The sequence below is a fragment of the Marmota monax genome, unplaced genomic scaffold (assembly GCF_021218885.2).
Source record: "Marmota monax isolate L192 unplaced genomic scaffold, Marmota_monax_Labrador192_F-V1.1 WCK01_AAM20220418_F8-fsc00036, whole genome shotgun sequence".
NCBI lineage: Eukaryota > Metazoa > Chordata > Mammalia > Rodentia > Sciuridae > Marmota > Marmota monax.
The window spans coordinates 8,581,503-8,607,907 of NW_026694491.1; the positions used below are offsets into that span (position 1 = coordinate 8,581,503).

The window sequence follows — 26,405 nt, forward strand, 5'->3', positions numbered from 1 at the left end:
AAATTACTATAAATATAGCACTAATTAATTAAAAATAAGTTTTTGCATTAGGAGAACTCAGATACAAAAATCACCAAATACACTGTTTTATAAGGCATTTTAGTTGTAAAAAAAAAAAAAAGAGAGAGAGAGAGAGAGAGAGAGAGAGAGAGAGACAAAAAAGAAAAAAAAATGCTTCTTCATGTTATATTGGCTACTTATTTATGTTCTAAACCAATTATTAAAATATATTACAATTTGTAAAAATTAAGAAGCTTTTGTGATCTGAAAATGTCTTCCCTAAGGGAAAAAAAAAACAATACCTGGCAAGTAAACAAAATAAAGTTTAATTTTTCAAGAAAAGACAAAACAAAGCAATGATCTACAACATAATTAATGTTAATTTGGCAAAAGTTTTTTTAAAAGAGATCAAATTTTGTGAGGCTACAATAAAATTTCAGTCTCTTCAATTGTTGATGATAGTGTAAAATGGCACCACCTTCTGTATCAGATTCTGTGATACAGTCAATGACAATGGACCTTTAGGATGAAGACCTGACTGGGACATGAATGTTTGTTACTAGGAAGTACAATCTTGGGGAGTATTTATTGTTTAAAGATTGCATATGTACATACATATCTATGTATATAGACATATAGAGACACAGATAAAGTGATCATATTTGCTGATTTTTCATATTTCTTGCAATTTTCCAGATTTCCTCCTCAAGTACCATTAATGGAACGAAGAGACTACATACTTGTTAAATGTGTGTGTGTGTGTGTGTGTGTGTGTGTGTGTGTGTGTGTGTATGTACTTATATATAAAGTAGTTTGGAACTTATGAAAATGTTTCTGTTTTCTATCTGTAGGCATTGATCCTTGTCAACAATAAAATTAGCAAAATAAGCCCTGGAGCATTTACACCTTTGGTGAAGTTGGAAAGACTTTATCTGTCCAAGAATCAACTGAAGGAATTGCCAGAAAAAATGCCCAAATCCCTTCAGGAGCTTCGTGTCCATGAAAATGAGATCACCAAAGTGAGAAAAGCGGTGTTCAATGGATTGAACGAGATGATTGTCATAGGTACAGATATTCTTGAAACTTGAAGACCAAGGCACCAGGTGGACCTTAGAGATATCAAGTATTCTTTAGCTGCAGGAAGGTGAACCAGCTGGAGCCTGTGTGCCTGAAATCTACATGGTGTAGAGTAGCAGGGCCCGGGGAAATTGGACTGAATTTGTACTTTACAACATTTTTCTTTCTTGATTTTGAGGATCTGAGGATGTAGAGGAGATCTAAGACTGAAGTTACCTTGCTGTGTGCTTAATGTGCAGGATGGACTTAAGTAGTGCGTAATTAGAAACATTTTTGTGTAGGGATTTGCCATATCCTGAACGTTCATAAATCATTTGCTTTAAATATTATGTTATAACATTTTGCTAGAAGGATGGTCAAAATATATATAATTATATAACCAGTTTGCAAAAAAAAATAGATTCAGATATTTTTGGCAACACTTTAAAGTATCTTAGAAAAGAAATAGCATAATGTATGATTTATAAACACTTTTTTTAATGTCAGCATTTTCTGAAAAAAAAGAAAAAAATATTAGATACTTGGTTGCGATTCTTTTTTTGTTTCATATGTCTCTGGTTTTTATGGTTTGATTTTTGCTTGTTTTCGTAATGGAATGTATTATTCCACTTTGCTATTCTTCTGAAGAACATGTTCTTTTATTTCCCTTTTGCTTTCCCATTGTTATTAACCCAAATTTCTTTCTAGAAGCCTGATAGAAAGAGATACTATTCTGACTTATAATATCCTAAAATTCCCTCTAAAATCCTGCACTTTTCACACTTGTAGAACTGGGCACCAACCCGCTGAAGAGCTCAGGAATTGAAAATGGAGCCTTCCAGGGAATGAAGAAGCTCTCCTACATCCGCATCGCAGACACCAACATAACCTCCATCCCACAAGGTGACAGAAACCCTCCCAAACATTCTGAAACGCCTAAGTCCAAGGGATTTGATATTTTAAAAAAGTGGATGTGGACACTTAAATTGTGACTCAAGTAACCAACCTTATTTATGGTAAATACTCTATCCCTACAACGGGTCCTGTGGAGCCTGGGTGACTCTGAGACTATCCAGGCTCATTGTAAGGATGGAGAGATTCCTTAAAATGTCCTTTCTACAATGAAAAAATAAACAATGAATTTATATTTGTAATTGTGATATAACAAGGAAATAGTGGAGTTATTTTAAAAATAAACTGAATGCTTTGGTACTTTGTTTTTAAAAAATGATACGTAGAAGTACCTCTGGAACTGAGACACTTTTTAATTTGTGTCTCCAATTCCTTAGGGAATTCTTTCCATTGTAGGATTTTCCAGTCCTTAATATCTGAAGGGAATCACCACTCTTATTTTGATACCATTGGTTGTAAAAAGTGTGGATTTCAGAATCTGTTTGCTTGAGTTCAAGTTGTCATTGACTCAAGGACCCTTAATTACTTCATCCATAAAGTGAGAACAATGTTAATATATACCAGAATGGGTTGTTTTAAAATTAAATAGATAATCAGAAAAAAATCTGGCATTTAGATAAGTAGGGACTAATGTTGTCTCCTATTATTCAAAAAATGTTTTCAACCTTCACTTGGCTTAGACAATGTACAGAATATTGGTGACAGAATGGTGAATAGGAGATGCTATCTACATTTAGCAACCAAAAAACAAACAGCAATCACCACAGTCAGAGTAAGCTCATCCTGCCTTTTTCTTGATCTAGGTACAAGATATAGGTACTTATCTGCAGAAAACACCAATTTTACGTTATTGCATCTTCAGAGAAACTTTAATTTCTGAGAGTACATACACCATAGAAGCTTTATTACTACCACTTGTTCTATCTACAGTCATCTCATACAGAGCATGTTTTGGGTGCCCTTAAAAGTAACTGCTGGGGTGGACAGATGGATGAACAGATAGCTATTTCAATTTAAAGTTTACAAGCCATGTTCTTGCTGAGTAACTTGCTGCATCTAACAAATGACTTTTAAAAAGAAAATCACCAGTGGCTCCATATCCATAGGTTCAACCATCTATGGATCAAAACAATTTTTTTAAAAAATTTTCATCTAAAATATGTGCTTTTTTTACTCCCTAAACAATACAATATAGCCACTATTTATGCATCATTTACATTGTTTTTTATAAGTAATCTAGAAATGATTTAAAAACAAGAGGATTCATGTAGTATATACAAAAATTCTATATCATTTTATATAAAGGCCTTGAATTCCAGCAAATTTTGGTTCATAGTAAGGTCCAAAAAAAAATCCCCTAAACCCCTACAGATACTCAAGGACACTGTGTACACACACCAGACAGAAACAAATATACACATACACACACACACACACACACACGCACACACGCACGTAAAAATATATAGATGCAGATTAATATATCTGACCAAAAGGCATACTCATAGGAGGTGAAGCAGCTGGAATTTCCCCATCACTTCATGTTGCCATAAAAATTTTATTAAGCATTTTCTTTGACTTTGTAATCCCTCCTGATACCTCCTATAAAATATCCCTAAGTGACACCTTTCATCAATGATATGTTTTCTTTTACTGTCCTAAATTTTCTTTCTCTCCTGCTTTACTCTTTTTCTTATCATTTCTGGCTTGCTTTTATTTACTATTTTATAATAATATAGAAGTTGTAGTAACTACATTGTATTAAGCACTTGCTGCTAGTATCATGCCAAACACTTTTCATGGAATCAAAAAACATCCCTATATGGTAGTATCATTCTTGTTCTGTAAATGAGGACAAAATGAGTCTTAAAGAAGTGAAATAAATTGTGAGCAATGTCATAGAGTTAGGAGGAAGTATCACAGTGAGATTCTCTGGGCTGTATTAGAGTTCGTGTGATTAACTACTTTACTCTCTTGCCATCCACCATATTTATGTTCTGCATATTTATGTCTATCTAAAATAAGAATCTACTGTTAGACTGGGCCTCTTATGCCTGCCTGCTTATTATCCATGTCCTGATTATAGTTTCTCCCACTACTTATTGAAATGTAAAGGTGGGATAGTGTAGTAATTATAAAATCTAAATTGAATAAAAACAACACAGTGAGAGAGATCTCAGCCACTTAGCAATTCTTCAATTTTGCATTAATTGTTCATTTCTCTAAAAACATCAGTTTTTCTAACTATAAAATGAAGGTATTAATAAAACCTACTTTCTAGGATTATTACCTAAAGTAATATTTATATACATATAGTACCCACACCTGAGTAATCTTCATTTATTTTTATCTCATAAAACAAGGAAAAGGAAAAGAATTAATAAAAGTAACTGGAGAATATGTTTTCTCAGTCACATGCCATAGAGGCTAAGTGTAAGAAGAGTGTGTATAAATTTGTCTTTCTCTGTCCTGTTGCAAAGGTTTTTCCATAGACAAACTTCTTCCTGGTTCTAACTTTATTTTGGGGAAATCAACACTAAAAACGGAAGACACTAAGAAACCAAGAGGAAGTAATAGCTGTGGGATAAATGGTGCACTAGAGGCAGAAATCTTTTCCTGGTGATAAAAAAGAAAGAATGTTTATTTAGTTGCTTTGATATATATATATATATATATATATATATATATATATATATATATATATATATATATAAAATTGCTTTTCTCAGAGGATAATGTAAAAATATAAGTGCATTATTCTAAGGAGAATTAAGTGGTTTAAATCCTTTATTGTCAAAATGGCTACAATTCCCTAGATTCTATTCATAAGAAAAATGCAATTGTTTTTTCATTTCCTCTAGTTAACAACAGGCTATTTTAACTTCCTTTGGCTATCTGGGATCATATTCTACTCTTTACTGAAGATACAGATGGCCTACAAAATCTGTAATTTTGAATCTCTGTTTCCTCACTTATGACAAGGGATTAATTATCAATAGTTTATACAGTGAGGGAATAATGAAATTGAGTTAGGACAAGTGCCATAGCAAACACACTTATTTCCTTAGCATCTTCCAAAAAAAAAAATTTCCTTAGAGAAGCATATTCATATATTCATTTTTTGGTCAAATACAGAAAAAAATTATTGCATTAAATAGAAAATATTGACATAATTCAGTGGGATGTAATGAAAGTTTCACATCAAATGTAACCTGTGATTTTCCAAACTGATATCTTTATAGGCAAATATGCAAGACATTTTGCAAGTCAGATTTTATTTGTTCATGTAACAGATTTGCTATTTTTTTAAGTTCTTGCTATTCTTTTAAGTGGAACAATGTGCTATGTAAAAAGCTGTATAAAAACACAATATATCCTCAGATGGCATGAGGAAATGAAAATAAAATATTTAAACTTTTATATATATACTACTCAGTCTTTGGACATTATAACCATTCCGGAAGTACTATTCCAAGACTTAGTGGGCATATTGGATCTTAAATTATTTCTCCAGGTGCTCTACATATGGCAGATGACTTGGTTATAGGCCTGTGCTTTCTTCTCATATAAAGAAATGGTCTTGATTTAATACATTCAAGTAAGCTTTAGCTCTTTCTACACAACCAGATTTCAGGGACATTTGGTGATTTTTATGGAAAGGTTGGTAAGTGTAAGACCACCATAGCTTATCATTGTGGGTTATTAATGATTCTCATTAATGAAATGCTTAGTTAAATTTACATATATACTTAACCAATACATCACCCCTTTGTTATATTCAAATACTCATCTTTTTTATTTTATGATGTATCTCTTTTATCGGTGGCAGTGTTAGCCCATTAACAAAGATAGAAAAGAATAGTGAGTTTCAATGTTTGATTGCACTTTTGCCATTGCTGGTACAATTATCACGTGACTAGAACATTTTCTCATTTTGTTGAGTCCATCTAGGAGAAAAGTAGGAAGGTTTTCTACTTTTTTTTTCCATTTATCAAAATGCCTTTAGTTTAGTTTTTTTTTTTTATAAAGGAGGAAATGTTTATTTGGGGGCTTACTCTTTCAGAGGTCTCAGTCCATAGGTAGTTGGTTCCATTCCTTGGGGCTAGAGGTGAGGCAGAAGATCATGGTGGAAGAGTGTGGCAGAGTAAAACAGCTCACATGATGATTAGGAAGCAGAGAGAGAATCCACTTGCCAGATATAAAATATATACTCCAAAGGCATGCCCTCAATGACCCATCTCCTCCAGCCATACCCTACCCACCTTCAGTCACCACTCAGTTAATCCCATCAGGGGGATTAATTCACTGATTGGACTAAGGGTCTCATAACCCAATCATTTCTCCTCTGCACCTTCTAGCATTGTACTTTCAAAAGCATGCATCATTATAAATGGGATGAAGGAAAAATATGAAAAGCAGAACTAATTCTTCAAACCTCATTGTATGTTTAATGGCATAAACTCTCATTGAGTCTTTCTACATTCTGTACTTAGGTTTATTTGCTAAGTCAACATTTCACGTTTCTATATTCCAGGCCTTCCTCCTTCCCTCACCGAATTACATCTTGATAACAACAAAATCACCAAAGTGGATGCAGCTAGCCTGAAGGGACTGAATAACTTGGCTAAGTAATAATCTTTTCTCATTACTCGTTATCAGAACAATTGACTAGGCATAATCAGTGCCTGCATTCTAGAAGATAGAAACAGGATGATTGGTTTTTATTTAATATTTGCTACACTTTATTGTTGTTTCCAACAAATTCAAACTTTGGTGTATATGATTATTTTTTGAGAAAAAAAATCAATGAAATAGAATGCCTACTATAAACACCAACCTTGACCTTGCATTTTGTGAATACTGTATAGTTTTAGGTATTACATACCGGGTATTTTATTAACAGATTTTATTTAAATGTGTTTATTCAATATATTCTAACTTGGTATCAAGCTGAAAGTTAACAAAATTGTAAGTGTCCCAAATACAAAAATGCTGTAAAATGAACATTACCAAAATCTAGAAATGTTGAACATCCCACATATCACTGCTAGAGTGCTTATATTGAAATTCTCTAACCTCCTGTTCTCCAAAGTTTATAATAAAATGCATCTGCACATTAAATGTAGGCCAACTAGAAATTATTTTTTTATTATTTTGGGTGGTATTCTTTAGCCTTCCTTAACTTTGTTTCTTTCTTTGTGAATGATCACTAGTGTCTGCTTCCTAACTTCAGTCTCTGTACATTTGCACTCTGGCTAATTATAAAAAGAGGAGAGAGCTGGCAAACTCTGAGAATACTCTGTTCTTGATACGCATACATTGCTGAATGTCCTTCAAGAGTATATTCCCACCATGGCTTTATGCCAAATCAACTCACTCCTCTCTTTACATATAAATTTCATGGGAGATAAAAATACATAACATGCATCATTTTATCTTTGATAAATATCTAAGTTCAAATAGATGTTTAAGGTGGCTTTTCCCATTTCTGTGGATAACACCCAGTGGAGTGGGCTGAAGATAAGCACATGCATGTGAATAGAGCTGACATATATTAACCCCAATGTCTCAAATAACAAGAAAAGCTTCATTTAGACCTGTTTGAATGCTATTCACTAATGTAGAAAACATTCTTCACAGTAGTATTACACATCACCTACCTGTATTTGTAGATCAGGTCCCCCTAACTACAGAAATGTATATTCAGATAAACTGCATTATTTATCAAGATCATTATTATTGGATTATTATAATTATTGTTGTTGGTGGTGGTAGTAGTAGCAGTAATAGTAGTAGGGAAACAATATTTTAAAGTTCAATATATAGTAAATGAATCATTATAAGTGTGCTTTTTTTAGAAAAAAAAGAATAAATTCATTTTTTACTAAAAGTGGTAAGGAGATTTTAAGATTCTCCACTTGAACACTGATTTCATATGCTTTGTATCAAATACAAAATACAAAAGAGCTAATAAATATTGAAAATGTCAACAGAAATTTATATTTCTCTTCAAATGAATTTTGAATTCCATTCATTGCCTTATTGGCCAAGCAAACATTATAATTTCTTGAATTCATTGAACATATTTTTTTTCAGAATCAAATCCAAAATCTTTTGATTAAGCCATGAAATAATTATGTTGTTTATTGCTTACTTATGTTAGAACAAGAAAAGTATTTTGATGTTGAAAATGAAAATGGTGAAATGAAAAAAAAAAAAAAAAAAAAAAAACAGCCACTGACCACAGAGCATTGTTTTAGGGTAAAGGTTACCATTTGTAATAAAGAATAAATTTGGAGAAATCAATGCATGCCCTTCATCAGAAGCATGAAATTATTTATTTATTTATTTATTTATTTATTTAGATACATAGGTAGGTAGTTATATACATGCATGCATACACCATCATCACCTTTACTAAATGAACTATTCCTTGATGATAAAAATAATTTTTGAACTATTTCACCTCATCATTTCTACAGTAAAATCATGCATATACTGTGTTCTCAAAACTACTTTTTTGAAGATTGGGGATGTGGCTTGATGGTAGAGCACTCATACAGCATGTGTGAGATTTCCCAGTACTATAAAAAAATGTTGATTGAATAGATAAATAAATGGTTAAGTAATGATTTGTGTTATGAAAATCTTCCTTGAATAACTTCATGAGGAATGCTCTATTCTCAAATTTAATATTGGGACTTGGAGTTCTGCAAGATACAATAGACACAATTCTGGAATAGAAAAGGAAAGGTCAAAAAGAAGACAGGAATGTTTCAAGACTGAGTGTAAAACAAACTTTTCTGAGCCAAGATGCCAGCTTAATATCAATAGCTAAGACAATGCAGTACTGCTATTAATAATAGCCTAAAAGCAGTTAACCTTAACCCTTATTTCAAATATCAATCCGTGATTAAAACTGGAAAATTTTGATACCTAAACCAGCATCTGAATTCTGAAGGAGCTCAAATCAGAACTAGCTGGAGCGTAGGAGAAACCATCCGTGGACAATGACTAGATCTCTTCCTTTGCACTTAGGAAATCTGACATACTGTCCCTCACCCTCCTTGGAGTGTCTGTCTGCCTGTCATTCTCTCTTTCTCTCTCTCTGTGTGTGTCTCTCATGTGTGCGCGTGTGTGTGTGTATGTTTCTTTATTTTGCTGTCTCATACCTGGTATCTTCTGTCTGCCCTTTGATTGACATCACTTTGCTTTTCATTCCCAGAGTATTATACAAAATATTCATGTCTCTAAGTCAACCTCTCCTGGCCTTGAAATCCGTGAAGGGACATTGCAGAACCCCCACATATTATGCATTTAATTTTTTTAAAACTAGGAACCAAGACTTTGAGTGAATTAAATTTGAAGGAACTTGTATTAGGAATGTCAAAAGGGGCAAGAGAGGGAGATCTGAGTCAGAGACCTGGGTCAGAAGCAAGAATGCTGGCAGCAAAGCAGAGTTTGAAACTATTAGATGGTCAATGAGGAATATTTTTGATCTAGAAAACTGAAATTTTCTAGAAGGTGGGTTGTCAACTTTTTAGAATTTGGCACCTTTTATCATCTGTGAATAAATTTATATGATAAATGCACTGTAGCTCCATTTTCAAAAAAACAAATTGGTTGCGCCATTTCTGTTGGTTCTCTCTCAAATGAATTTAATATGTTCATTACCCATGGAAATCCATTTTGTAGCTATTTTTGAGCATGGCAAGCACTACGTTAATTACCATAAGGTAGTTACTGTTCCAAAGGAGAGGTATGCACGTCCACAGGCCTTTAGAATACAGAACACAGTCTGTTATGTAATACAAGCAGTTGACCACAGGATGCTACAGAGCATTTAAGAGAGGTGCCTGTCTAATCTTGTTCTGTTAGAGGAGTCTCAAAGAAGGTAACACTGAGCCATTAAGAATAATGGGCTTTGTGTAAGTTCAGAGAGATCAGATAAAGCATTGTAAACAGTGGGAATAATACAACAACAAAACCAAAAAATGCCCTTTTCTATTTACTTGCCTAATCATACAATGCCTGCACAAAAGACACCTGTGTTGGGGTATGTGTTCATTTCTGCTTTGCTTTGCAGGTTGGGACTGAGTTTCAACAGCATCTCTTCTGTGGAAAATGGCTCTCTGACCAACACTCCTCACCTCAGGGAGCTTCACCTGAACAACAACAAGCTTCTCAGGGTGCCTGGTGGGCTTGCAGAGCACAAGTACATCCAGGTGATGCATAAGCAAATACTCACTGTGAGGGATTCAGAGAGCAGACCCTCCCTCCTGGAGGCTGGGAGGCAGGAGGATCTGGTTAGACATGGTTTCTACAATGTTACCGTCAGCTAAGCTGCTGTACCAAGTCACCATAAACTGGGTGGCTTAAACAGCAAACACTCATTTCTCACTGTTCTAGAGGCTGGAAGTCTGAGATCAGGGTGCTTTGCATATTACATTCTAGTGAGGGCCCTGTTCCAGGTTGGAGAATGCCAACATAACATTCTGTCCTCAAGTGACAGAAAGACAACTAGCCAGCTCTATGGCCTCTTCTTATAAGGGCACTAATACTATTCATCAAGGCTCCTCCCCCATGTCCCAATGACCTCCCTAAGGCCTTACCTCCTAATACCACCATGTAGGATTAGATTTCCAACACATGAATTTGGGAGGAGATACAAAATTCAACCTGTTTCTCAGAAAGACATATTTAATATTTCCACATAAATATTCATTTTCATTTTGTCAAAGAAAAAAAAACTTCGAAATTACTATTTTTAAATTAGTGCTATTCTTTTGAACACACTACAATGCTCGCTGTGAAGATACAGCTTATTATGAAGCAGCATCATTTCCAGGCACTGATCAGTGTAACAAATGCACATTGTTGCACAGGATGATATAATCACTGATACACTGACATGAACTAAAAATAGTAGTTTTAGCTTTTATCTTCAGCAGATATGATATCGCTTAACAAAGAATGTTTAGCTAGTAGTATAGCTGAATTAACTATATAGAAATTACCAAATTATAGTGCTTAATAAGAATAAGAGGATAAGGGTCAGTGGTCCACTTTAATGATAGTGTTTTCCATTCTGCAAATCTACAAATTAAAGTAAAGCTTATCAGTTTAAGTAGTGATAATAATTTTATACATATATAAATTTCATCATTACTTTGAAAAAATAAGTTATTCAAACATTCAATTAAAAATTCAATATTGCTTGTAAAATTTATATATATCCTTGTTTTATCTAATTTTTCAGCTTTTTAAATTGAGTTTCTTTCAGAAGTTTACATAGGTACTTAGGTCTGTCATGGTGAATCAGAAACACTATCTTGACACTTTTTTTATTGTCAAGTCATTTTATACAGTTGCCCTTTTCAAAATCTAATATCTAAATTTTGCTTGGGGTTCAAGATACATTAATCTTTTATTCTAATATAAACAATGTAAATAAATTACAAGTCACTTATTATTGATTTGTGACAAAACTCCAATTTAAATTGACATAGGCCAATTTATACTAACTCAATTTCTATAACATGTTTTATAAATAGGAAGATGAGACTTAAAATAAACATTTCTCTCTTTTTTTTTTTTTTTTTTTTGGTGCTGGGATCAAACCCAGGGCCTTGTGAATGCTAGGCAAGCACTCTACCAACTAAGCTATAGCACCAGCACCTAAAATATTTCTTGATGGTTGATTTTTTTTTTCAACAGGGTCTTTGGTGATGCTGGAACAAGTAATAGGCAGTATTAAGTAAAAAAAATGCTTCAAAGACTTAATAAGACTAGATATTGTTTCTACTAGTTCTTTGTTGCTGTTGAGTTTTTGCTTGCTTATGTCTTTATATCCTTGCATGATCATTTTCACATTCTTGATTCCTATTTTTCAAGTGTCAGGCAGGACACATTATGAACTTCATAAGTTTTAAGTTCATTAGGAACATTTAAAGAATGCAGTAGACTAGAAAACAGCTGATCACTGTATCATATTTTTTTCATATGCACAGATGCATACATGCTAAACTTCCAAACATAATGCATTTATTATTTATTGTGAATCATAGAGAAAAATCATGAATGGAATAGAGTGAAGCTCTCTCTGATAAGAAAAGATTGATCACATGAGCTAAGTGCCTACAGATGTCTTGTAGCTTATTCCAAGTGGAGGAAGCCTGTGTTTGATAACCTGCAGAGGAACCATAGTTCCTAGTAGTAGAACAGCAAGTTGACAATTATGATTGGTTGATCAGTGAAGGGAAATGAAGTCAGATCATGTAGTATTTGTAGACTATTGTGAGAACTTTGGATTTTTTAACATGGGAAGGGAAACCACTGGAGTGTGGAGGCAAAGAAGATAATAATGTGTAATAAAGTTTTTAAAATAATTTATCTGGGAGGTAAATTAAACCATAAAAGTTAGAAGGCAAAAGATAAAGCAGAAAGAATGACTAGGACAACTTTAATAGTCCAGAAATAGACAATGGCAGTTCAGAGAATGTTGTGCGAGTAGACATGGGAGATCTGGCTGGTGTGTACATTTTGGAGGCTGAGCTAGCAGGATTGTCATGAGGGTATAAAGGATAAGAGGAAGGGAGGCTCATGCATAATGATAAGGATTACAAACTGAGCATCTGGAAGATTGGCATGTTATTTACTGAGAAACAGAAGATGAAGAAGGCAAAGGCAGTTTGAAAATGAAGGGAGAAAGGAGAAGTTTGATTTGTGCACTGCTAAGTTATTCAAACTGAAGGATGAGAATATTAAAAATGAATATTCTTCTTTAAGGCTGAGTAATATTCCATATATATGTATACCACATTTTCTTTATCTATTCACTTGTTGAAGGGCACCTAGTCTGGTTTCATAGTTTAGTATTGTGAGTTGAGCTGCTATAAACATTGATGTGGCTGCATTACTGTAATACACTGATTTTAAGTCCTTTGGGTATAAACCAAGGAGTGGGATAACTGGGTCAAATGGTTGTTCCATTCCTCGTTTTTTGAGGAATCTCCATAATGTTTTCCATAATGATTGCGCTGATTTGCAGTCCCACCAGCAATGCATGAGTGTAACTTTTTCCCCACATTCTTGCCAGCATGTGGTGTTGTTTGTATTCTTGATAATTGCCATTTTGACTGGGATGAAATCTTAAAGAGAAGTTTTCATTACATTTCTTTTAATTGCTAAAGATGTTGAACATTTTTTCATGTACTTCTTCTGGGAAGTGTCTGTTCAGTTCATTAACCCATTAATTTATTGGTTTATTTGCTTTTTGGTTTTAAGGTATTTGAGTTCTTTACATATCCTGGAGTTTAATGCTCTAAGTAAGGTGCATGTGATAAAGATTTTCTTCCTTCCTCTAGACTTTCTCTTGAAGTTATGGTATCTGCCAGTAAATGGATGGAGCTGCAGAATATCATGCTAAGTGAAATAAGCCAATCCCAAAAAACCAAAGGCCAAATGTTTTCTCTGATATGTGAATACTAATTCACAATAAATCAGGGTAGGGCCTAGGGAAAAATAAGAGTTACGTTTGGTAAAGGGAAGTGAAGGGAGGGGAGGAGGTTTGGGGGTAGGAATGATAGTAGAATGAATCAGACATTATTACCCTATGTACGTATATAATTATACAACATGTGGGACTCCAGATCATGTACAATCAGAAGAATGAGAAATTATACTCCATCTATGTATGATGTATCAAAGTGCATTGTATTGTCATGTATAACTAATCAGAACAAATTAAAAAATGAATATTTACATGAAGGGCCTCGAAATATTTAGAAGAAAACAATCATTCTCTCCTGTTTCATGTTGCAGGTTGTCTACCTTCATAATAACAACATCTCTGCAGTTGGAGCAAATGACTTCTGTCCACCAGGATACAATACCAAGAAGGCTTCTTATTCGGGAGTGAGTCTTTTTAGCAACCCAGTCCAGTACTGGGAGATACAGCCATCCACCTTCCGGTGTGTCTATGTGCGCTCTGCCATTCAGCTCGGAAATTTCAAGTAACTCCCAAGAAAACCCTAATTTTCATAACCTGGCAAGATTCTGTTCATGCCATTGCTAAAAAGAAAAAAAGAAAGAAAGCTAGATATTGGAAACTTAACTGTATTGTGGATGTTTTCCCACATGACTTATTATGCATAAAGCCAAATATGCAGTTTAAATAATTGCCTACAATAAAAATAATTTGCCTGACATTTTCAGAATCATTTTTTGAAGTTTTCTGTTGATGTTAACTAAGCTACTATAGGTATTTTTATTTCACCAAGTATAAAATTTGGAGTAACTATATATGTCAAGAATTTAATAAAATGTATTCTTTTAATTTTTAGAAGGAATCAGAGTACCAGTCTTCTGTAATTCATAGGGCAATTGGCTCTTTTGACCTAAAGTCAAAAGCGAAATGCTAATTCTGTATTAATCTGAGTTATTAATGGTAAAGCCTAATTTGAATATGGAAATTCAATACAGGCTGTGTCAAAGTTTTGCTAATGTCATTATTTTAAAGAAAATAAATTAAAAATGCATTCAAAAATTGATATTGTATAAAAGCTTAATTGTAAACATCTCCTAGACTCAATTTTCTGAATAGCGTTATCAACAACAGCACAGATTTTTAAGTTCTTGGTCACTTCTTCTATCCATTTTTGATATTTGGGTATGGCACCTGTTTACAAGTCAGCTTTTTCACTGTTGTGACTAAGGGACCCAACCAGAATTATATAGAGGAGGAAGAGTTTATTTGAGGGAATCATAATTTCAGACATCTTAGTCCATAGAAGGCTGACTCCATTTCTTGGGGCTCAAGTTAAGGCTGAAAATCATGGTGGAGTGTGTGGGAGTGGGAAGCAGTTCACATCATGGTGATCAAGATGCAGATGCAGAGAGAGAGAGACCCTATTTACCAGATAGAAATATATACACCAAAGCCATGCCTCAATTTCCACCTCCTCCTGCCACACCCTACCACCTTATTTAATCTCATCAGGGATTAACTCACCAATTAGACTAACCTGCCTGAACATTTCTACAGTTACTAGATATGGTAGAAATATTCATTGCCTTCAGTTAACCACTGAATTTAGAAACTCTTTTCAGTAGGATCTGGAAACATCTATCAAAGCAGCCCATTAAACAAGCCCAGAGGATGGGTTGATTTACTAGGAGTAATTATCAAATAATACATCTATATTACCAACATCTAACAAGCAAATTTGTGAACACAGATTCTTATACAAAACTGGATTGTTTTTTTGTCATTGCAGATCCCATAAAGAAACCCAAACTGATTTAAAATATAAATGGGAATGCAAAATAGTTGTGCCTTCAGATGAGCCTTCAAGTATAGTATGATCAGAACTCTAGCCAAATTTTTCTGCCATTCCTTCAAACTTTCTCCTTCTTTTCATTGTCTGACTGGTTTTCCTCATGGTTCTATAACATGAATCCACATCTCTTATTTCCCCACTCTGAACAGAAAATCATACTATCTTAAGATTTATAGGAGTATCCCTGAGTTTTTCCCTAATTATTATATACCATCACCAAAACTTCATAGAGCAAATATTACAAATGCTATTTTGCAAAGAGGTAAACTGAGATGAGAAACTGAATAACTTTTCCACAGTCAAATACCTGGAGCTGGCACTAGTGCTATAATCTTGCACAAGTTGGAATGTGTTGGAAAACGTAATTAAATTTGGAGGGTTACAATTAAGAAAATTTAATGAAGGAATTATTCTAGAGTGTAGACAGAGTTTACTATACAAACAAGGGATGGTGAGGTATCCAGAGATTGGCTATGATGGGAAGCTGTTCCTATCCATATGGCAGAATGGACATCAAAGGAGACCACCTGGAACCAAGTGAAGATGGAAGATCTCTAAGCCCAGACAGCCTTGATTCTGCACAGCATGCAACATCTGCCACTTGTGTAATACTTAAGCAGGGTACCTTAGTACTTTGTTTCACTTCAGATCACCTGCTGGTGCTTCCACTAATCAAATCCAATAAAGAGATGAACATCAAGAAATCAGGGGGTTAGGGCTGGGGATGTGGCTCAAGCGGTACCGCGCTTTCCTGGCATGCGCGGGGCGCTAGGTTCTATCCTCAGCACCACATAAAATAAAATAAAGATGTGTGTCCACCGAAAACTGACAAACAAATATTTTTAAAAAATTCTCTCTCTCTCTCTCTCTCTCTCTTTCTTAAAAAAAAAGAAATCAGGGGGGTAAGGTGAGGGAGAGAAAGGAGAAAAATGGATCTGTTCAGACATATGGAGAAGAACCAGTAACTAAGATGGCCCAATGAGTTCTTCAAGCCACAGATAAGACTACACTTACATCATTACTCGGAGGGTTGGAGAGGAAGGGAGAGGCCATGGGGTTATTAATGCACTCCCATTATAGGCTCTTACAGACTTTTCTGCAGTGATCTGAGGTACAAATCAGTTTTTTTTTAATTTGATAAAAAGTTGTCAAATGTTTAGCTGAATCTTGTTTTTCTTTATGAAACATCGGGCTGTTTTTAAAATGACTATGACTAAAGAAGAGTTTTGAAATGCAGGTGCCATATAAATAATAACATTTATACTGTTGATACTATGTATCAACTGTTGACATACAAAATTTTATTAGTATTTACAGTAAACCTATGGACTATATGTGGATGTTTAATATCCTTTTTTTCAGATGAGAAAAGTGGGTCTCAGAGAGCTCAAATAATTTGCCTATGGCCCATAATACAAGCAAGAAAGACAGACTTTTCATCAGTTCATTGTGTTGGTACTTGATAAAAGAATGCACTCCTGTCTAACAGTTATATATTACAGAATATCTATAGTATTTTCCATCTTCTTTGTAATAATGAGTAGCCCACCAGCCTGAATGAGCACCCTTACATTTGAAAAATGATGAATTTGCTCACAAAAAATTTAAAATATTTTACAATATTAATCAATGTTGCAAAAGTTCCTTATCAACAGTATCCAGTATGGTATAAACTAAAGCACTCATGACTGTTGAGCACTAGAAATGAATTAATGAAGTTGAGAAACTTATTTTAAATTAGTTTAATTTTAATGAATTTGAATTTAAATAACCACTTGAAACTAACTGATATCATATTTAAAGGGCAATTCTATTCACTATCAATTGAATTTAAATATTACTTTCACGGTATTAGAATGGACTTTTGTCCAAGCAAAAATATTTATTACGACTATGATAGACCCTGGGGATATAAAATGAATAAGATTCCATCTTGGTTTAAGATAATAAATATTTAACAGAAAAAATGATAATTAAAATAGAGTAGGGTAATTATATCTTAGAAATATGTTCAAGTTACCGCAATGGCTCAGAAAAGGGGTGATGGGTTTTGCGAAGGGTGGTAGAATGAGTGAAAGGAACAGGGAATACTTCAGAGAGGAGCCAACAGTTTAGGGGTGTTTATGTAGGTACCATGAGAATTCAACAGGGAGATATGGTGGAAAGGGGGAGACTTGAAAGACCCAGGGGAATGCCTGGACATCTTCACAGGATTTTCTCAGTTTCTTTACCTTCTTCTCAAGTACAGACTGTAGTTTACATTTCCATTTGATAAATACACAGCTAAAGAGAACATCAGAGGAAGTCACCATTTTCTTTCTTTCTCTGAATTTGAAGAGGAAGAAGGAAATATCTCTTATGTTCTCTCTTCTCTCTCCTGAAATATTCTATATTCATGTCTGCAGTTTAAAAAGTGTCCTCCATAAGAAGCCATTCGAGAGCCATGATCATTACTGGAATGAATATATGTGTGTGTGTGTGTGTGTATTTTATATATATATATATATATATATATATATATACATATATATATATATATATATATATATATATATATGATGGGTAGAAACATAAGAAGGGAAAGATCATGTTGGATTGTCATCTATCTGTAGGGCAGATCATTCAATACATCTTTTCCATTAGTAAAGCTATTTCTATTTTTATACCACACCAAGAAGACATAGAGGCCTGATTCTTCAGTGACCCTCTTTTGCATAGCAACACAATTTCCTGTTTCATATATATATTCATATGTATGTGTTGTATGTGTGTGCATATATACATATATTTATATTTCTTTTTCTTTTATTATTAGAGCAAAACCTTGTGTGACATGTCTTTCTATCTGTTGTAGCAATGAATGACGTGCTCTCCATGACACAGCCCATCTCTTGAAGGAGTTCTAAGGGGGGAAACCTGCAGTTACTCTGCTGTTTAAATCATGTCCTGTGTATTAATTGTCCTATGTGGAAATAAAAACCTGGGATTTAATAGGTTAAGAATAACTAGGCAACTAGGGGAAAGATGGGTAGAAACAGAAGAAGGGAAAGATCATGTTGGATTGTCATCTGCAGGGAAGATCACTAAATACATCTTTTCCATTAATAAAGCTATTTCTCTTTTTATACCACACCAAGAAGACATAGAAGCCTGATTCTTCAGTGACCCTCTTTTACATAGCAACACAATTTCCTGTTTCTTATGTATCTTTCCTTTGAAAATAAAGATAAACACACCTCATTTTATATTTAGCCTTTCTCTGCCTTATTTTCCTGTCTATAAAATAGTAATAATAATAACAATGCACCTCTTATAGGTTGAAACATGAATTAAGTGAGTTAACATAATGTACAACTCTTAGATCAGACTCCTGCACATGGAAAGGGTTAAAATACATTTGCTTCTATTGCTGTTGGTATTGCCCAGGCAAATAGTTTGGGGGTCAGTCATCTCAAGGGCAATTCTATGCCTCAGGTGCAGACTTAGGTCTGAAATTCTGCATTTCAAATAAGCTCAGAAATGTTGTTCCTCCTTGGTGCATGCCTTGAGGAACAAGGCCACAGTCTTCTCTTTTCTTGTTGAACTATGTCTTTCTCATCTCCTGTTCATTGGCCATTGTGAGAAACCCCTGCTATATGAGATACCCAGGGCTTCTGTCACAAAATACTACCAAGGGATTGCTTCAAAGAATAGATATGTTTTCTTTACATTCTGGAGGTCTCTTTTAGGTTCTGGGTGATTTCCTGGGCTTATGGCAGAAAAACTCCAACCTCTGGCTCTATCTTTCTGTGACCTTCTTTTCTTATATTTCTGTGTCTCTTCTCCTCTCCTAAGCAACTACATGGACAAGGGCTCACTCTAATTCAATATGAGATCATCCTACCTTGATTATATCTGCAAAGACACAATTTCTAATAAATTCACATTCGCTGGGGGTTAGACTTTGAACATCTTTTAGGGAGAGACACAAAGTAACAATAACACCCACTTTCTTTATTCTTTATAAATTTTTCATTTACTTCTTTTTTTATTTGAATTAAATCTTTAATGTGACTGTGTGTGATTTACATCAAAGGTTAGAAACTGAATTTACCTTTGACTCTTTTTGGTCCTTGATACATGTATGCTACACCCAGACTTTACCACTTTCTTAGGTGCTGTCATCTTAGAATATTCAAGTGACCCAAATATTCCGGAACACCATATTTATGTTCTTTTAATGCATTCTTCATCAGTGACCTTGATCTGGCAATGAATGTTACTCTGTCATTCTTTATCACATAAATCAGGCATTTCCTGGGTCTCTGCTTTCTTTCTAGTCCCTTTGTTTTACTGACTCATCACAATTATCATTTTTTTTTCAAAATTTTTCCTTCTCCCTTCTTCATAATATTGTGCCAAAGAACTCCTTTATTCCATGATTTTATTGCTGAGGCAGATGTAAGATATCATCATCTTATTTTAAGGCAAAGAAGAAACGCCTAATCCCTCAAGTAAATTTAATTGTCTTATGCAGCCATTTCCCATTCTACCCAGGTCTGGTGCAAGACTGCTTCCACACACACAGAGCTCTTTATAAGACCTCCTTGTCCTTCAGATGCTGATCGGCACCACAGGGATTATAGTTCACTGAGTTAATGTCACAGTGATTTCTCTCTTTGCTGCCCACATTTTAATTCCCACCCTTTTAAAATTTAATTTTCTGTGTAGAATTTATTTTATTGGCTCTGTGTATGTCTTAAATCACACCATCTGTCACAAATACTTCAAGTCACAGGTCCATGGCAGTCCACAAATGGAAAACAAAGTGAAATCATGAGAGGGAAAACACTCATTAAAATCACATACAGCTATAAATATCCTGTAAAGTAAAACAAACTCTGATGAGGTTAAATTACACACACACACACACACACACACATTAGGTACAGGCTACAGGTGATTTAACTCAGAGATACTTAAACCCTGAGCTACATTACCAGACCTTTTTAATATTTTATTTAGAGACAGGGTCTCGCTAAGTTGCTGACACTGGCTTTGAATTTGTGATCTTCCTTCCTCAGCCTCCTGAGCTCCTGTGATCACAAGTGTGCACCACATCACTGGGTTAAATAATCTAGAAAAAGAGGAAAGACAGTGTGTTCCCCAGGGTAAGACAAACAGAAAAAAACCAGGTTGAGATGCCTCCTAAGTAAATGACACTCAAGTCAGGTGTTAGACTTTGGTGGTCAGAAGACTTTCTCTCTAGGTCAGTTATTCCACTAGGAATAGTGAAGGCCAAGTTGATGTTTCCAGATGATCAGGTGCAAGCATAACAACAGAGATCAATTGAAAATACTATAAAAGTATTAAAATAATACATCTCATCTGTCCTGGTTTGATATGTCTGACAGCACTTATTACTTTATGTATTCAATGATATTTATTCATGATCTTCTGTGTATCTGACACTGCGCTAGCCTGAGTCGCAGCAATGGATGATGTCTTGCCTTCTTGCATTGCACATCACAGTGGGAGGAGGCCTTGTAAGGCATAGCAACGAAAGTGTAGATAAGTAAAGAGGACTGAGGAATCATAAGAGCAAGAGGGTGAAGCATGCCACTTTTATATAATATAAGGAAAAGAGTCTTGTAATCACAATGACATTTCAGCAGAGATATGATGGTCAGATGGAAGCAAGTCAAGAAAAGGGAGTCTAAGTTAAGACAATGCATGTCGTGTTCTAGTAAGAACAGAAAGGAAAATGTGAGCAAAGTACAGTGAATAAAGAAAGATATGATCCCCCGTAAGAGAAGTGAAGGGAACTGAATCCTGTAGGACTTCTCAGCCAGTTGCAAAGATGGGCTTTCACATTGAGCAAGCTTTGGAAGAAGATTCAGCAGAGGAATGACTTGAATGGATTGTCTTTGAAAGGAAGCTCTGCCTGCTAAACTGCAGAGGGACAGGAATAGGCCAAAAAACAATGTTCATGTTGCTACTGAAATACACAAGCAGGGAGATAATGGCTGCTTTGACCTGGAGGAGCAGTAGACAGTGTTGAGAAGGGATCAGAACACAGATCCGTTTTAAAGATAGGAGAGTGATGGCTGAGTTATCATAATGGGTATGACAGAGAAAGAATAGAAGCAGAGGTGACTCCGAGAGTTTTGGCCTGAGCCTCTGGAAGGATGAAGTTACCGTAATAAGATGGAAGACTGAGGAGGTTGAGTTGAAAAGACGGGAAATTGAAAATTTGGTTCCAAATGTGTTTTCTTTTGAGATACACATGCAATTTCCCTGTGGAGCTCTCAAGGTCTACTTAGATTTGGGACGTTGCTACAGACACAAATTCTGAAGATGCCAGAATAGAGATTGTGGTCCGTCTTTATCAGCAAAGAACTGACTCAACTTTATCCAAACTAAGCAGTCACACTGTACATGTTAGTAATACATTTTGCAGGGCCAATTCTGGTCTTTTGCAATGTTCTCGTGGTTTCTAAGACAAATAAACGCAGTATATATTTTCCTCTGGATGCCTTTGCTGTGATTCTGTCAGCATTTCCAAAACAGATCTCGATTGGAGGACACCAAGAAAGAAAAACCTCTCGAGAGAGGATTTTATTGCTTTTTCAAACATTCCTTTGTTTTCTCTTACGAGTTTAAACTTGTATAAAAATACTGTAATTTCTACTTCACTCAAAAGTTCACATTAATAAAAGTTTGCTTGGTGCCTGCCTTGACTGTGGGTTGATAACGTGCTAGTGGTTTGACAGTTATAAATAAACAGCCCTGAACAATAAAGAAAGCATAGTCCTGAAACTGCATGTGGTCCCAGTAGACCTCAGGCACTGTACCAACACGCTGAACTAAAGAACCTTGGAAACACATATTATTTCTACAGCTAAGGCCCTTCTCCATGAATTCCTAACACAGAACAACTCCAGGAAATTCTTTAATAACCTCCATTAATCATTAGTTCATGAAGAGCCCACATGACCACTGAAGCTGACACTGATTTGAGAAAAATGTTAAAAAAAAAAAGTGAGTAAAATTATTTACTTTTCCTCCTCTTTTCACAAAACCAGGCATGTATGCATTGTGGAAGATGGGGTTAAGCTGTTACGCTTACCTGAAAGAAAATAAAATCTTCATTGATTGACCACTTATTTATTTTATTCATTCATACATTTGTTGAGAACTTAGAATATGACAAGAATTATGTTAGGTCTGGAGAAACTAAAAATGAAATATGTATATTTTGTTCCTCCTAGTCGATAACTTTGGAATGTGAAAGTGAGATTTTATTTCATAAGTTTTACAACAAATAAAACAACAATATCTAAGAAGGCTCTGAGAGGAAATGAAAGACAAAAGTATGAAGTACAGGTTCATGATTAAAAATTATAATGCCAAACAAATTTCCTGCTGCTGTCCTGACTTAGGAAAAACATCTGGAGCACTTTAACAAACACCAGGCCACCTACAAGTCACAGGACAAAGCTTTTACTGAGGTCCAGGAAATGATAAACAAAGCTTAGAGGGCCAGATGTTTCTGGATGCTGTTATTTTGCCCAAGACTCTTCTCACACTATCCAGATTGCTAGGTGGATTTTTTAAAGACATTCCTTTCTAGCTTCATCGACTCCCATTAATAAATACACAAGAGTTATATTTTCGAAAGAATGTTAAAAGAGTTAATCGCTTTCTGGAAGGAAAGTTAATGCAGAAAACTCTGCTTGAGTAGGCTGTCTGATTTAATCCAAGCTTAAAATCTGTTGTCACCCTCACAGAATCTACAGTTTCTCCCATTTCTCCAGATGCTAGTTTCTTCTTCTCAATCCCTTTGCATAAAGTGTGCCTTAGACCTTATATGGAAAAAGCTGGAAATCAGGTACAAATGCAAAAAACAGTATTTTTGTAGGCTGCAAATATCCCTTAACATTTGGTCCATTTTAATATATATATTTAGCTACTACACGGAAACATGAAAACTGTACATATTAATGGACTAATGTGCAGTTTGGTACATGAATCCATTTTGCAAAGTTTATCAGGTAAATCATGTCTGTTTCCTCAAATAGTGCTTCCTTATGGTAAAAACATTCAAAATTAATTCTTTCAGCTTTTTCAAATATTTAGTACATCATTGTTATCTATAGACACTTGTTGTGCAATAGCACACCAGAACTTTTTCTCCGGTCTACCTATAACTTAATGCTCATCCATCAGCCTCTCACCATCATTCTTCCATCTGCTAGCCCCAGCCTCTGATAACCACCATTCTTCCAATTTCTGTGTCAGTAACCATTTTATAACCCACCTTTGAGTGAAATCATATGGTACTTGCCTTTCTATGCCTGGCTTATACTATTTATGATCTCAAATTCTATTTGTTGACATATATGCAATGGAATACTATTCAGCCATAAAAAGAATGAAATCCTGTCCTTTGAGACAATATGGATGGAGCTGGTCTGGTTCTGGCTTTTGAAAATATCTGTTCGCTTGGTTTTTCAGCATCAATAATAACAATACTACTACCATTGCTACCCTGCATTCTACATGGTTTATTAATATATTCATATGTGGAATCTCATTGCTACTTCATGACTACCATTGTAATTAGGCTAAGAAAAAAGACAATAAATAAGTATTTTAAATGGATTTTGCTGGAAATGTCAATAGTGCCATGAGATAGTATGGCTTATGCTGGTCATGTTTAATAGCTGAGGGAGAATGTGATGGTGGTCTAAGTATATCAGGGGAACCATGCATGAAGGCCTGCACTGTAGCAGGAAGGTTTTCCAGTCATTGCATGCATGATCTTGAAGGAGATCGTGGTACCCTGCTTCTTCCTTTTATTCCCTTTATACACCCAGCCATGAGTTGAATTAGTTTCCTCTGCCATTGTGTACTCAAGCCAGAATTTACTGTGCTAATACAGACCCAAAGCAATGGGCTTCCAAACCTATTAGCCAAAATCTCCAAATCTGTGAGCCAAAGTAAACCTTTCCTCTTCTTATGTTGACTTATCTAAGATATTTCTTATGATAATGGACTCTAACACACATGTTATGATATCTTTTGTACTAAATCTAAGCATTCTCTGTACTTTGCAGACTTAAGAAAATAATCCATCTCATGTATAAGGTAGACTTAATTCTTCAACTAGTATTGAAAAATTTTTACCAAAAGATCAAAGAGAGCTTGTGAAGAAGTTCAGGTAGAAACAACACAAATGGAAGTAGTCCTTAAAATTCCCTTCCATATGGATTCTTAGATACACACAGTGAGGGGATTTCATAAAATTCTAGCAGTCATGTAGGATGAGGTATTCAATCCATTGTGTGTGTGTGTGTTCATTAAAGAAATGGCAACTCAAAATGGTTGGACAATTGAAGGGCAGTGAACTTCTCATTGCATCCTGTTCTGAGATATTTCTGAGAGCCGCTGTAAAGTTGGTAACATTAGATCTGACCTTCTCCACCTTCTAAATGAGACACCAAACATATACAAGTTTTAGTTAAGATGATAATGGCTGCTTTAGGGGGAAAAAGGGAAGGTTTCTTCCTTTAATTGAACCTAATAAAAGCAAATTCCTTGGTCATACAACATTTCAATATAGATATTCCTGGTTGATACACAGGTTTCTTGTAATAAGGCAGGGATCCAGAATTTTTCTAACTTTTGGCTCTACTTTCCTAAGAGTCTTGACTTTCTTTGAATTCCGCTGGCAGATGAGAATTACAAAATAAGAAGACCCCATCTCATATACTCCTAAGCCTCCAAAAGACATTCCTCAGTTTGCCTCACATTATATTGATGAGTTTTAATCAGGACATCTACTTTTGCCAGAGGAAGGCTACAAAAAGAAATCCCTAATGAGAAGGCAAACTCCCAGATGAAGTGCAGCTATATATACAATATGAAAGAGGTAGTATTAATTTGTGGGAGGATCCTTCCCAGAAGCAATCTGTTTTCAGCAGGATAGTAAGTTAATTATTGATGAATGCCCTGCAGTTGTCCCCAGCGCATTCCCCTAAACATCTCAGACACAGAAAAGGACTGGAGAGGCCATGGAACAGAATTTTCTTGCAATTGGGAAGAGACATGGAAAGAATGTAACAGTCTTTCATCCATACTTCCCACTGAATTATCTTACTACGAAAATATTGTTCTTTTGTTAAAGTGAGGAAACCAAAACTAAGTTAATTAATTTAAATTAATGTGGCTAAAAATAATTAATTTAGCTAAAATCAACTTGTGGGATAGCAAAATTTTAAAATTTCCTCCTTTGTTTCCAGTTAACATTTTTGGTGCTAACTTTAGGATCAAAGTTTCCAAAAGTACATATAAAATTGGATAGAAGATAGTATTCCATATGCAATGATGTCAAATTGGATATAGGAAGGCAATTCATCCTAGAACAACTTCTATAAACTTCTTGTTTTTATATTTCCTAGAAGACACAAAAATTGTGTACTATGGAGCTATTTCTTAAACATCCCTTTTACTGTGTTGGCCAAGACAAAAACTTCCTCATTCGTCAGCACATGCATATTCAAGAAAATATTACAAAAACCCCCCAAACATTGCACACTACTTTGTTCTCCTCCTTAATATCTAAAACAATTGTTCTTTAAAAGCTGAAAGAAAGCCAAAAAGAATGTCAAAATTTTGTTAATGGGCAAAATTCCAACCTGGACAGAACTCACATAGAGATGAGATAACATTTCAAAAACAGCAATAACCTTTGTATAGAAAAAAAAAATCTGTAACAGAAAATAAAGACTGAAATTGTGAAAAGAAAGCATTGTGTTAAAAAGAATTTTTCAGGGTGCATAAATTTTGAAAGTCTTGCCTTCTACTTTAAATTAGTATTGAATATGTAGTGTATGAAATAGTGAAAAAGAGGGAAACAAGGTTGTTTAAATGAAAATGAATATGAGAAGAGAAATTCAAATCAGCGATGTTTTTTTGTTTTTTGATTTTTTGTTTGTTTGTTTTTGGTTAACTACTAAGGCAACCAAAAGTAAAAAAGAAAGAGATGATTAATTCAATGAGATGACAAATAAAAGTGAAGAGGAATCCATGCTATGGCTAATTGGTGTTCTTTAG

The 26,405-nt window shown here is 34.7% G+C and overlaps 1 protein-coding gene across 2 annotated transcripts in view; it reads left to right on the plus strand.

Moving 5' to 3' along the window:
- Positions 1–14,519, plus strand: part of Dcn (decorin) — a 36,072-nt gene extending 21,553 nt beyond the window's left edge. For both annotated transcript variants that reach the window (XM_046419377.2, XM_046419378.2), the window contains exons 4-8: positions 852–1,065; positions 1,846–1,959; positions 6,503–6,596; positions 10,055–10,193; positions 13,792–14,519. In XM_046419377.2, the coding sequence (XP_046275333.1) occupies positions 852–1,065; positions 1,846–1,959; positions 6,503–6,596; positions 10,055–10,193; positions 13,792–13,986 (756 nt within the window). In that variant the 3' untranslated portion in view covers positions 13,987–14,519. The remainder of the gene's footprint in view (positions 1–851; positions 1,066–1,845; positions 1,960–6,502; positions 6,597–10,054; positions 10,194–13,791) is intronic.
- The last annotated feature ends 11,886 nt before the right edge of the window (positions 14,520–26,405 follow it).